Raw genomic sequence first — 14,185 nt, 5'->3', positions numbered from 1 at the left:
GGGAAAAAAAAGGCAATAGTATAGTATGCGAAAAAAGTCTAAATTTGACCCTCCCAAAATGGCCAAAACCACATAGAATAGCTTGCAGAGACGCCATGGTGTGCAAAGTGGGAATAAAGGGCAAAAAGGCCAAAAACCTCGGAATTTAGCACGTCGAAAAATGGCCGGAAAAAAAGGCAATAGTATAGTATGCGAAAAAGTCAAAATTTGACCCTCCCAAAATGGCCAAAACCACATAGAATAGCTATCAGAGACGCCATGGTGTGCAAAGTGGGAATAAAGGGCAAAAAAGGCCAAAAACCTCGGAATTTAGCACATCAAAAAATGGCCGGAAAAAAAAGGCAATAGTATAGTATGCGAAAAAAGTCAAAATTTGACCCCTCCCAAAAATGGACGAAAACCACATAGAATAGCTCTCAGAGACGCGCCATGGTGTGCAAAGTGGGAATAAAGGGCAAAAAAGGCCAAAAACCTTGGAATTTAGCACGTCGAAAACATGGCCGGAAAAAAAAAGGCAATAGTATAGTATGCGAAAAAAGTCAAAATTTGACCCCTCCCAAAAATGGACGAAAACCACATAGAATAGCTCACAGAGACGCGCCATGGTGTGCAAAGTGGGAATAAAGGGCAAAAAAGGCCAAAAACCTTGAATTTAGCACGTCGAAAAAATGGCCGGAAAAAAAGGCAATAGTATAGTATGCGAAAAAAGTCAAAATTTGACCCTCCCAAAATGGCCAAAACCACATAGAATAGCTCGCAGAGACGCGCCATGGTGTGCAAAGTGGGAATAAGGGCAAAACGCCAAAAACCTCGGAATTTAAGCGCGTCGAAAAAATGGCCGGAAAAAAAGGCAATAGTATAGTATGCGAAAAAGTCAAAATTTGACCCTCCCAAAATGGCCAAAAACCACATAGAATAGCTATCAGAGACGCGCCATGGTGTGCAAAGTGGGAATAAAGGGCAAAAAGGCCCAAAACCTCGAATTTAGCAGCGTCGAAAAATGGCCGGAAAAAAAGGCAATAGTATAGTATGCGAAAAAAGTCAAAATTTGACCCCTCCCAAAAATGGACGAAAACCACATAGAATAGCTATCAGAGACGCGCCATGATGTGCAAAGTGGGAATAAAGGGCAAAAAAGGCCAAAAACCTCGGAATTTAGCACATCAAAAAAATGGCCGAAAAAAAAAAGGCAATAGTATAGTATGCGAAAAAAGTCAAAATTTGACCCCTCCCAAAAATGGCCAAAAACCACATAGAATAGCTCGCAGAGACGCGCAATGGTGTGCAAAGTGGGAATAAAGGGCAAAAAAGGCCAAAAACCTTGGAATTTAGCGCGTCGAAAAAATGGCCGGGAAAAAAAAGGCAATAGTATAGTATGCGAAAAAAGTCAAAATTTGACCCTCCCAAAATGGCCAAAACCACATAGAATAGCTCGCATGAGACGCGCCATGGTGTGCAAAGTGGGAATAAAAGGGCAAAAAGGCCAAAAACCTTGGAATTTAAGCGCCGTCGAAAAAATGGCTGGAAAAAAAAGGCAATAGTATAGTATGCGAAAAAAGTCAAAATTTGACCCCTCCCAAAAATGGGCGAAAACCACATAGAATAGCTCGCAGAGACGCGCCATGGTTCGGCTCTACCTGCCAGAGTACCACAGCGTAGGTCTACCTGCCATAGAATACCACAGTGTGGCTCTACCTGCCACAGAGTGCTACAGCGTGCCTCTACCTGCGACAGAGTGCCAAAGCATGGCTGTAAGTGCCACAGCATCCCTCTACCTGCCACAGAGTGCCTCTACCTGCCACAGAGTGTCTCTACCTGCCACAGAGTGCCAGTGTAGGTAGCTAAACTAAACTAAAACAAAGACTCAAAGACCATGACTAACAAAGACACACTCAGGGAGCCCCGAGAACTAGGTTTTAACAGTGAACCCTGGCAGCTAGAGGCACGCTGTGGCACTCTGTGGCAGGTAGAGGCACGCTGTGGCACTCTGGCAGGTAGAGGCACTTTGTGGCACTCTGTGGCAGGTAGAGGCACGCTGTGGCACTCTGGCAGGTAGAGGCACTTTGTGGCACTCTGTGGCAGGTAGAGGCACGCTGTGGCACTCTGTGGCAGGTAGAGGCACGCTGTGGCACTCTGGCAGGTAGAGGCACTTTGTGGCACTCTGTGGCAGGTAGAGGCACGCTGTGGCACTCTGTGGCAGGTAGAGGCACGCTGTGGCACTCTGGCAGGTAGAGGCACCTTGTGGCACTCTGTGGCAGGTAGAGGCACGCTGTGGCACTCTGTGGCAGGTAGAGGCACGCTGTGGCACTCTGGCAGGTAGAGGCACCTTGTGGCACTCTGTGGCAGGTAGAGGCACGCTGTGGCACTCTATGGCAGGTAGAGGCACGCTGTGGCACTCTGTGGTGTCTAGAAGTATCCTCTGGCATTAGGACACTGATGCAGCTTTGGCATCCAGTGACTCTCTCAGGCATCTGCTTGGCATTGGTGGGACAAATACTTGAATTTGTTTCATTATTAGTTACTTAATATTCTTAATTATATAATTCAGTTTTTCGATATATGAAAAATCTAAAAATGTCATTTTGCTTAGACGTTTACAGACATGTATTTTTTATCACATACATTGTTAGGTAACAGAGCGACTCTCTACTTTTTCATATTTTTTTACAATGTTCTACATATATGCAATATACCAAGCGCGTTTTCAAATATATTTGAAATTAACATCCAAAGTTGCTCTGCTGTGTGGCTGCATTGAATAATTTCTTCTGCAGTTCCAAACACTATTGACACTTACATGTGAAGGTACTTTATTAAATTTAAAATGTGATGTTATATATGTTGTATATGTTCCTGTGGACATGGCAGCAGGATACTGGAGTCGGTAAAATCACCAACATTTGTTTGCTCTCTCATTTACGCGGACACTCGGGAGTAAAGCACCCACGGCCGTGTAAAGACACTTTTCTCCATCGGCAAAAGAAAAAAGTGAAGATGTGCGCACAAGACTGAACACATTTAGCCAAAGTGCTGTCTTCCGCTCTACCTTTATTTCTCCTGAGGACGATTTGTAACTCATCGATCTTGTTACAATGCACAAGCTATTTACATAAAACGAAGACATGTGAATGTATCTGCACACACAACCCATCCAACGCACAGCGAATACTTCACCCGTGGTTCACTAACGGTATTTACATTCACAGAAAAATAGTCATCTTTTTACATTCTGTTACATTTTGTACAGACTCTGAGAAACAATCTGATCAGTCTGAGCGGGAGTCCGGGTGTCTCGCACAAAATTACTCCACTTCGGCCACGTGAGCGACCTCCACCTCCATCGTCTGAATCACCTCGGGAGCCTCCTCCAGCTTGCCGCCCGTGATGGCCTGCTGCGCCAGGACATAGTTCACAACCTGCATGATGCCCTGATCGGAGAGCGTCGTCACCGAGCCGTCGCTCACGGCCTGGACGGCCTGCACAGCCTCAACGGCCTCCACCGTCTCCTCGGTGATCAGCACCGTCTCTATCTGCTCTGAGGGCGGCTGCTGGGCCGGCCGGAGCTCCGGAGGGAGCTCCGACGCCAGGATGCTGACTGCGTGCTCCACCTGGGTGCCCTGGTTGTGGAACTGGAGGGTGTCCTTCTCCAGCATGATCTTCCCGGGCAGGTTGTCCCCGTGGTACTTGGCCATGTGTTTTCGTAGGGTGCGCGCGTCGATGTGAGCCTCCTGGCACATGGGGCATACATACGGCCGCTCTCCTGTGTGCGTGCGGACGTGACGCTTGAGAGAGCGGGCGTCGGCCCACGCCACGCCGCAAGTCAGACACTCAAATGGCTTCACTCCTAGAGGAGACGGGGAAAAGAAAAATCAAAGTTAACTTTTTTATTTCCCTGAGAGGAATTTTTTTTGCACAGCCAGCAGAGAAATAAATACAAACATTACACAAAAGTAACCAACACGTCCACAATTAGACGAAAAATACATAGTACTGTTAAGGAGTGTAATAGTAGCAGAGACTAGGGCAGGGCGACTTGGCTTTAAAATAACATCATAATATTTTTAGGCAATTGAAATCTCCTCTTAACCACTTTTTTTTCTTTATTGCTACTCTGTTAGATAACAAGGGACGAAGGATGTGAGTCAGAAATCCTGTTAACAGTGGCATATTTACGTTTGCATTTTAAACTTATGTTTAAATAAATAAAAAAACAAGAATAAAACATTTCCATAAATAGATGTCAATGTTCAAACTTCAGAGCTTTCTATAAAAGTGCTCGTGCAGGTGATCACAAAAAAGAGCTTCTACAAACACAGAAGCACTCCAGGATGTAGACTGTTCCCGTCACAGCGGGAGTCTTACCCTGGTGGTTGTTGATGTGGCGTCTGTACTCTCGGAGCTGCGTGAACTTTCGTCCGCACTGCTCACACTCCCTCTCCAGGTTCTGCTTTACGCGTCCTTTCTTCCCATGAGTGGCTTTCTTCACGTGCCTCCTGAACAGAGCCTTCTCAAAGAACTCCTTCCCGCACACGTTACATCTGAGGACGCAAATAAAACATGACGCGGATCGCCGAACCTGGATGATGCATCTCCACTCTCCCCAAAAGACGATTTCTCGGAGCAGCAAAGTCGATATTCGGGAATTTAAAACCCATTCTCAACGTTGTGTTAGCCTTTAAAAAATGTTAAGACCTGTGGTTTGTTCCTGACTGCTGATCTACGGAGCCGGATAAAGGCCCAAATTTTAATTTGACTTCACTTAGACGTGTATTTTGGATGTTTTCCTTCCACCAGCCTGAAAGTGGACACGTGATGGAAGCAAAATAAGTTTTTTGTTTGCAAAAAGTTAAAAAAATCAACCACTGCATGAAAAACATTTTAACATGTGGCGTCTCCCTTTAAAAGCAGTCACACAACCAGAAAAATAAATCACGTATATAAAACTCAATCGTTCCAAAATCACGTTTTAGCCCTCTGAATCAAAATCTACGTCTACCCTCATCTATCAATCTCAATCTAACGTCAGCAGCTGAAACTCGCAGCGTAAACGCAGCTTACCTGAACGTTAACGTGCCCCGAGATTGTTAAAAAAAAGCACAAGTGTATACTTTCCGTTTGTTGGACTTACTTGAACGGCTCGGCCACACTGTGGGACTTGACGTGCGAGTACCAGTCCTTCTTCCAGCTGTAGCACTTCCCACACACCTGACACTGGAACGGCTTCAGGCCCATGTGCTTGTTCATGTGCTGCTGGAGATCTTTGGCTTCGTAGAACCTTTTATCACAGCTGCGGGAAAAACGTCGTCTCAGTAAACGGCTCCTCCCGCTGAACTTGCGTTATTTGTGTCGTTAAAGAGAGGCGGACGGTTACTCACTGATTACAGGCGTACGGACGGACGTCGGGTTTGGGCTGGTGCTTCTTCAGGTGTTTGCTCAAAGCTGAGGCTCGGTGGAAAGTCGCTCCGCACGTGTTGCAAAGGTACTTCGATTCACCTGCAGTATTCATGGTTTATGGTGAAAACAGCTGCAAATATCTGGCTGAATTTAAAGACTTCTGTGAAAAGGTAAATATAATAAATATTCCCGAACTCAGGGTGCATCCTGATGTGCTTTTTTTCTTTCAACATTCTACATGTTTTAAAAAGCAGGTTCAGTATTTTAAAACATGGACCTTTTTTCCCATGTTTCTGTGGTTTCCACCGTCTTGCCTTAAAGGACCCTCTCTCTGTCACTAAATAAACTAACGACGCCTGACCCAGTGAAATGTTTGATTTCATATTATATTCATGCACAACCATCACAGAACAGAACAGCAGATAAAAATCAGGAAGTTTCTATTTCTAGAGCAGATTATTTCTGCATAATGCAACAAAAATGAGTTTCTTTAGTATTTTTAGGAACTTTTTATACGGTTCTATACTTTTTATACTTTCACATACTTTATTTTTTTTCTTTACAAATGCATTGTTTCCTTCTCCCTGGTGCTTGGCCATTGTTCCATTAGCAATTTTTAATATTTAATTGTGTACTTTTCTAAATCACCATCGCCAAACTCACCAGACGTCATTTAAATAAACTATAATCGTAGCTTGTGTAGAGTCAGCATGTTTTCATATCGAAGCGGGAAAATTAAGGGTTTATTTAAACCAGAGCTGATGATTGCTGGAACAGTGGAAAGATGAACTAAGATGATTTTAATTTGCCGAATTTTGTTCCTGTTGACTTTGAATGAGGTGTGTTTTACGCTGATAAAACCACAGTTTATTTGATGGGTTTCGCGATGCGATTTTGGGACTGTTTCTGGTTAAAAAAAGGATCTTACTCTTTCACAAAAGGTCTTTTTCTTCTTACAGTAAAGTTTTCAGACAGTTTGAGTGACGATCTGAGCCTGTCACTGTCAAAAACAAGCACATTTAAACGCCATGAAGTGACAGCTGCAGTCTGTTTCCCTGCTGCAGCGCTCTCGCTCACTACTGGACCAATTTCAGAAACCGCTGTTCCCTTTCATCACGTAGACACAAAATCGTGGGAAAATACAGACCAGGTTAAAAAAACAACTGAAGTTACACTTCAATTAATCTTCTTCTCACCACATCATCGTGGAAACGTTCTGTGTTTTTATTTTATTGGCATATTTTTACCTGGCAACTGGTACAGTTCATTAGCTGTTCTCACAGTCTGACAGCTGCCTCGGGCTCTGTACGCGAGTCACCGTCCACGGGAACACGATGTACCCGACAGCGTAACATCACCTGCTGGATAATATTCTCTGTGACGTTGAACGCACACCCACTCGTTTTAACGGCATGTTCTTAGTGACTTTTCTCTCTTTATCTCTGCTGCACTACAGCGCAGCTTTGATGACATTTTGTTGGCAGATGGACTTTTTACATTTTGTAATTCTTTCAGGGTGCAACTGCTTGAACAGAACTTTATGCTCCGCTGTGTGAAGTTAAATATGTATTTTTTACTATTAGGTAACAATTTTGTGAATGAAACTTGCTCACAAATAGAGAGGAGGAGGAAGTCTTATATAACAACATGAGTTTAACACGTTGGTGCTAAATTCTAATAAAAACAAGCCTCACAGATAAAACTCAGAGATGGAGGACAGGAAGAGTAAAACCTTCTTGCCTGAGGCTCGAAGGTTTCATCTTTCATTCAAACTTTTGTTTCTACAACACTTGATTATTTTCAGTGTATTTTTTATGTAGCAAAGGAAAACTGGACAAACTGAAACTAAACTGTCTGCATGGCAGAAAATGGCACCAAATTGTAATTTGGGTGAAGGGCCCCTCAAAGGTTCAGTATGTAGCTTTTAGGGGGATATAATGACAGAAATTAAAAATAATATTATGAGTACATTCACTTTAGTTTATAATCACCTGATAATGAGAATTGATGTTTTTTTTATTACTTTATAATAAGCCATTTTTGTATCACTGTTTTGGAGAGCAAGAGACATTTGCACGTATTTCGGCTCCTAAAAAACCTCCTGAACAATAAACACTGAAGGAATCTTAATGAGAAGTTTTAGCCGGTTGCAATCTGCAACTTGAGTTGAGGGAGAGTAATTACACGCACATTATGTAGGTGCGAGGTTGTCAAAACAGCGTACATGAAGAAAAAAGTTTTGATTTTTCTTAGATCTAAGTAGGATCGAAATTTTGTTTTCATTAAACTCGTGTGGCATGGAGTAAGTGTGCAGGTACATACTCTTACTTTTAGATGAAAACTCCCTTGCCAACTTGGGTGCATTTACATTTTTTTAAATGTGGATTCATGTATATTGTCTTTTCTTAAATAAATCACAAATTACGTTTTTCCTCATGTATACAACCTGCAATTCAACATTAAACGCCACCAAAACCCCCTAAATCCTACAAGCTTCACCTGTAAGGGTGATGACCTTTGAGGGTGATGACCTGTAAGGGTGATGACCTTTGAGGGTGATGACCTTTGAGGGTGATGACCTTTGAGGGTGATGACCTTTGAGGGTGATGACCTTTGAGGCTGCGTCACTGACCTGTGTGCAGGCTGGTGTGCTCCTCCATGCTCCGCTTGCTCACAAACGACTTCTTGCAGTATTCACACTGGAACTGTTTGGTGACGTCGTGCAGCGCGCGGTGCATCTTCAGGCTGTGTTTGTGGGCGAACGTCTTGCCGCAGACCTTGCAGGAGTGAGGCCGCACGCCCGTGTGATTCAGCATGTGGATCCGCAGAGAGTAGAGCTTCGGAAGCGTCTTCCCGCAGATGTCGCACACAAATTCTCTTTTGGTGTGTGGCGACGAAGTCTTATCATCCAATTCGCTGTCCGCCTTGCCCTCGGAGCTCTGCTCCGCTGAGGGTTTGGGGATGGGCGCTCGCTGGCTGCTCTGCTGCTTGTGGCGGGCCAGGTGGGCGCGGAGAGAGGCGGCGTACTGGAACTCCTTACTGCACAGCTACAAGGACACAAAAATGTAATGATCAGAACATTTTCACAATATAAGGATAAATATTCTGTTTTTATCCCTGCTGTACGGCACTGTGACTCCTGAACCCGGTTATGGATCAAACTCTAACTTTTGTGCTTTGTTACCACCCTAAAATATAACATTAGTAATTAAATGCAACATGTTGGCTGACAATACTCACGCTGCACTTGTAACCTCGAGCTTTCTCGTGTTTTAACGAGTGCATGATGAGAGAGTAGCGTCTCTGGAAGGACATGCCGCACTCTGAGCACGTGTGCTCTCCTTCCACGGCGCTCTCCGCAGGGGTTTGGTCCTGCTTGGCGCCGGTCTCTGGCGCTGCCACCTTCGTCCCAGCCTCGTCTGTGTCTGGCTCTCCCATCGTCACGCTCTCCGCCGCGCCGGCCTCTGGCTCCAGCTCGGACACAGACTGTCCTTCGGCACCCGGAGTCTCCACTGGCTGCTTTGGTGGTCTTCCCCTCTTACCGGGCCTCGGAACCACCTAAAAACACATTGTTTAATTAAAATCACAGATTCCTCGAAACAACCATTTGTAATTCCTCACTAAAATGTAAAGACGTACCTTTGGCGTGGCAGCACGCGGGGGGGTGGAACCTTTTTTTGCCTCCTCCTCTTCCTCCAGCCCCATATGCAAACGTGCATACCCGCCCTCGGCTATAGAGCGCTGCCGGAGTCGTCTTTTGTTGGGGTCGTCTGACGTCATCTCCTGCTTGTCTGCCTGGCTTTCATCAGCAGAGGGATCCTCCTCCTCCAGAGGCACGTACTCCTCCACCTCCTCCACCTTCTTCACCTTGGCCGGACGCCCTCGTTTACGTTTCTGTGGTGCCGGTGCTGGTTCGACCTTCTCCTGAGGGGACGCCGCCGCCGCTGCCGCTTCAGATGCCAGTTTGACGACCTCCGAGGGGCTCACTTTGTCGGGGTCCACGTTTATCACAAAGGCTCCGGCTTCGGCGACCTGCGGCTGCTCCATCGCCAGGCAGGCCGACACCACGGCGAGAGACTCGCTGGCTCCAGCCTGTCCGCTGTGGGTGACCACAGTCATCGTCTCCGCCTCCATCCCCTCTGCGCTGCGTGAGATAAGAGTGACGGTCTCTCCCGGCTCGGCCTGTCCGCCGTGAGCGATCAGAGTCACCGTCTCGTTCTGTCCCACCTCCCCATGATGCTCTTTGACCGCCTCTACAGCTTCAGCGATAACGGTCATCGGCTGCTGGATGTACGTCTCTTCAGCAGGCGCGACAAGAGCTAAGGGCTCGTCTGTTACCGTGACACCACCCTGTGTGACCACGGCGCGGCCGTCACACTCGATGGTGACCATGTAGGCTTCAGACTCGTTCCTTAAACCCTCCTGAGTCGCCATTTGGCTCGACACCACCGTGTGCACGTCCCCTTTCTGATACACCGTCAGCTTCTGCTCCTCCACCTGCTTGTGCACAGACTCGCATATCTGCAGCACCTCCGTCATCAGCAAGTGCCGCGCCAGGTTGGCGATGTCTGCCATGATGCAGAAGTTAAACGTGAGCATGGACGTGTACGCAAAATCCAGCAGCGGGAGGAAGCTGGCTTTGGTGAAACCTGGAGGCAGAAAGATGAGGATGAGTTGATATGTACTTTTAAATATCGAGGGTTTTTAATTGCTGATCACTTGTCTTCTTAAGCAAACGTCCAGTTAAACTGCAAAAAAAATCACGTTTTTTCTTGGCTTTTATTTCAGAGTCGAGTCTTTTCTTTTGCAACAGAAATCGGTGGAGTCTTTTTGCCCGTCGTTAACTTTCACTGTCCTCACATGCTGAGCAGCGTTTATTATGGGGCTGAGATTCATCACAAACTGTGGATCTCTGACCTGCTTTATACGCACACTGCCTTCGTCACTGACTTTTCTATTTATTATCAAAGATATTCTTGTTAAAAAAATAACCTTCATACTTATGTTTTCTTTTGAATATAAGATATGGAAATTAAAACCTCTGTTCACTGACTTTTTGCATCTTGTTTTGCCAAAAGTCAGAACTGAATTGGGGGGAAAAAAGAGCTTTTAAGTCCTCTGCACCATGAAACAACCTAAAAAATTATCTTAAGATGGGGATCTTATATGAGTATAAAACCACAATGAAATGTAGGAACTTTTTTATCTAATCATTATACGAAACTCAGTATCTGTTATTATTATTATTATTATTATTATTATTATTATTATATTTTTGTTTGTTAATTTTGCATTTCATCGGCTCGAAATCATTGTAAATAACGGCTCACCCACAATGATCCTTCGAGTCTAAATAACAAAAGCACTATAAAATAAAAAATATATAAATTGAAAAATAAAATAAAATAAATAAAAAAGGTTAAAACTGTGCAAAATGTTTTCTGAACACAAATCAAAAGTCTCACCTGAGAGGTCGACCACGGCCTCGTGTGTGGAGGCAGCCCCCTTCTCAAAGAAGAGCTCGTTGAAGTATTCGCTGCACGCCGCCAGGACAGATTTGTGCGCGCGGTACTCCTCGCCCTCGATCAGCAGGGTGATGTCGCAGAACTGATTGCTGAGTCGCTGCTGGTTGAGTTTGTCCAACATCGTCTGGCTGTGTTTGGGCAGGAACTGATTCACCTCACCTTTACTGTCCACCTGGAAAGACCCAAAACGACAAAACTCCGTGAAGAAAAGACTCATTTACAGAGGAAACGATATTACACCGTAAGAATGAACAAAACAAAGTGAAACGTACAAAGACGAGTTCGTGTTTAGCCGTCGACTTGGCCGATTTGTGTCTCAGTTGACACGAGGAGTCTGTGAAAACTAAACTATCGTCTCCCTCTTCTTCCTCCTCCTCCTCATCCTCTTCATCATTCGCGCTGGCAGCCGCCCTTCGTCTCCCCGGCCGGGAGAACAGTCGATGTCCGGCGCCGTCATCAGCGCAGCGCCTGCTTTGACAGTGAGCACACTCTCTGATGTGGTCTTTGACGTGTTTTAGGATACCTGAGGGCGACAAAGGACGCGTCACGCTTCATTTAAAACGCCTTCAATCAAAATTAGAGCCGCCAAACTTCTTTAAATAATGTTCATTATCCATTAATAAGCCAAATATTTACCCGTTATAATTACTCTGAGCTCAAGGTGACATCTTCATATCGCTTGTTTTTGAGAATATTAAATTTATTATCAAAAAACTAAAAAATGGACATTTGAGGCAGTCATTTTTGCGTAAATCGTTAATAATAAATAATTATTTTGCAATCTGAACTGCCCCATTTTTACATGTAAATACATGTTCCTATCTTCTTCCTATCTTTTTCTACACCACCATCCTTATCTTTAAAATATAATTCCCAAATTATTTCATATAATACAAGACAGGTGGATCAGTGTCAACTTTCTTTTTACAAAACAAAACGTGGACAGTTTTGCCTAAAATATCACAGTGTAATAATTTGGAACGCCAAAGTGCACGCTATCAAGGGCATATTCTTAAAATATTTAAAAAGAAAATTATCAAGACATTTAATTCATGATGTCTAATTATTTATTTTTACTTTTGTTCTCGAAATCTAACTTTATTTTTTCTTGAACATGACCCTAATCACGTGCCGCAACAAAAAAAATCAATTTAGTTTTTTAAGTTGTGTTTCCCTGAGCTGTTTTTAACGTTTTCTCTGTGTATGTGTATTAAGAAAATATAGTGATGGGTAATATTGGACTTATTCTCCTGATATTACAACATTATTCTCACAAAATTGCAACTTTTTTTTCATGTAAAGCTATGACTTTATTCTTGTAATTTTAAGGCTTTTTTCTTGTAATATTTGTTCTTCCTTCAGGAATAACTTCTTTTCTTGAACATGACCCTAGTCCCTGTCGTAACAAATAAAATTGATATTTTTATTGGTTTCTCCTAGGCTGTTTTAACATTTTTGCTGTGTATGTGTATTAATAGTGTTTATTTTATTTTTAATTATTCTCATAATATTACTTTATTCTCATAAAATTACAACTTTTTTTCTTGTAAAACAACAACGTCATTCTCATAATATTAAGACCTTTTTGCCCATTAAATATTACAATTTTATTCTCATAAAATTACAATGTATTTTTGCAAAACTATAACTTCACTCCCATAATATTTAGACTTTTTCCCAATAATATTACAACTTTTATCTTGCTTTTTTAACTTTATTCTCAAAATCGAACTTTTTTTTATCTCGAACGTAACCCGAAACATCTGTTGTAACAAATAAAATTGAATTACTTTTATTGCGTTTTCTGAGCCGTACTTAAAACATTTTTGCTATTATTTCTTTATTGTAAAACACTTTTTTGATCTGCTCTAGATATAAATTTGAATTTCTGTGCTTTCCCGTCAGTTACTTTACTGTCTTTGAGCACGACTAATAAATAAATTAAGAAAAAAAAAAACAAAATCAATGAGTTTAACCTAAACAAAGCGCCTGACTGTCCACTAGATGGAGACAGAATAATAACTGAAGGGTATTTGTGAGATTTTATGTTTACATCGGCTCTCAGGCGGATTAAACAGCCACACAGAGATTACGTCAAATCATCGTCACGTGTTTCCAGCGTGTTACCTCTCCACCAGTACTTCTGGGAGATGGTTTCCCAGGTGAGCTGCTGGTTCAGGTGCTCCCCTCCTTCAGTGATAATGTGCGCGTCGTTGATTAGTTCCTTCCTCCGGCCGTCCTGCAGCACCACCTCCAGCTCCGTGAACTCATTCTGGCCCTTCAGCCGCCGCTGGTAGTACAGAGTCCCGTTCCTCACCACGTAACATGTCGCCGCTTTGCGTATTTTCCTCTTGGTGTTCCCGGGCGTCCCCGGCGCGTACGGCTCGCGTTCATCGGTCAGATAGCGTATGATGGCCAAGTAGCTTTCTTCACTCGACATGTTCAGCTGACGCCGCGTCTTTATCTTACGCTCTCTGACGGCGCTCTGTCGAAGAGGAGCGGCCCTCTCCGGCTTCGAAAAATGAGACGGAAATTTTATGCGGCGCTCAGATGCTAAACGGCGTTAAATTAAAGTAAAAACAACAACATTTCAAATTGTTTGCAAAGGTGGAACTGCAGTTCGCAACCGTTAGGCCCGAACAGACAAAATGGCTGCTGCACAACCGGAACTAGCGTCAGTGATGGCGGAAGCGCGTCGTGAACCGTTTCCGCCACAAGAGGGCGCGATGTGCAAACTAATAACAATTTACAGTCTGATATAACAACATAAGAGGGCAAAATCAAAAATAAAATAATAGAAATATAGTTATAACAAAGAAATCTGTAGTAATAATAATAATAAATATAATAATAATAAATCAAAAATAAAATAATAGCAATACAGCTATAACAAATTAATATGTAATAATAATAATAATAATGATAATTGAAAAAATATTCTTAAGTATTTTTTTTAAAATAATAAAATAACGAATACAGTAATAAACAACAAATAATATAAAATAAAATAAATAAAGCTATCATTAAAGAAATGTGGTATAATAATAATACATTTAAAATTAAATAATATGAATCTAGTAAAAATAAATTAAAAATAATAAATGAATAAATAAATAATAATAATAATAATAATAATAAATCAAAAAATTAAATAATATAATTACAGTAAAAATAATAAAATAATTAATACAAATAAAAATTAATAAATAATTAAATAATAATAAAACAGCAAATAATAATATATAAGTGATAACAATAAGTAATAA

General features: G+C 42.6%; 1 protein-coding gene across 1 annotated transcript; it reads right to left on the bottom strand.

Moving 5' to 3' along the window:
* Window positions 1–3,028: 3,028 nt before the first annotated feature.
* zbtb11 (zinc finger and BTB domain containing 11) lies at window positions 3,029–13,672 on the bottom strand. The gene is made up of 10 exons (XM_042483845.2): window positions 13,047–13,672; window positions 11,192–11,442; window positions 10,860–11,091; window positions 9,034–10,043; window positions 8,635–8,952; window positions 8,027–8,441; window positions 5,376–5,493; window positions 5,129–5,287; window positions 4,363–4,538; window positions 3,029–3,844 (listed from the first exon to the last, which is right to left on the bottom strand). Exons 1-10 carry the CDS (start codon window positions 13,357–13,359, stop codon window positions 3,303–3,305), a joined length of 3,534 nt encoding a protein of 1,177 aa, XP_042339779.2. The 5' UTR covers window positions 13,360–13,672; the 3' UTR covers window positions 3,029–3,302.
* Window positions 13,673–14,185: the final 513 nt, after the last annotated feature.

The sequence above is a fragment of the Plectropomus leopardus genome, chromosome 5 (genome assembly GCF_026936395.1).
Source record: "Plectropomus leopardus strain MGB_pleo_1.0 chromosome 5, ASM2693639v1, whole genome shotgun sequence".
In the NCBI taxonomy this organism is placed as follows: Eukaryota; Metazoa; Chordata; class Actinopteri; order Perciformes; family Serranidae; genus Plectropomus; species Plectropomus leopardus.
Note: the sequence above shows the minus strand (reverse complement) of the source record. Positions and strands in the feature narration are given on the sequence as shown.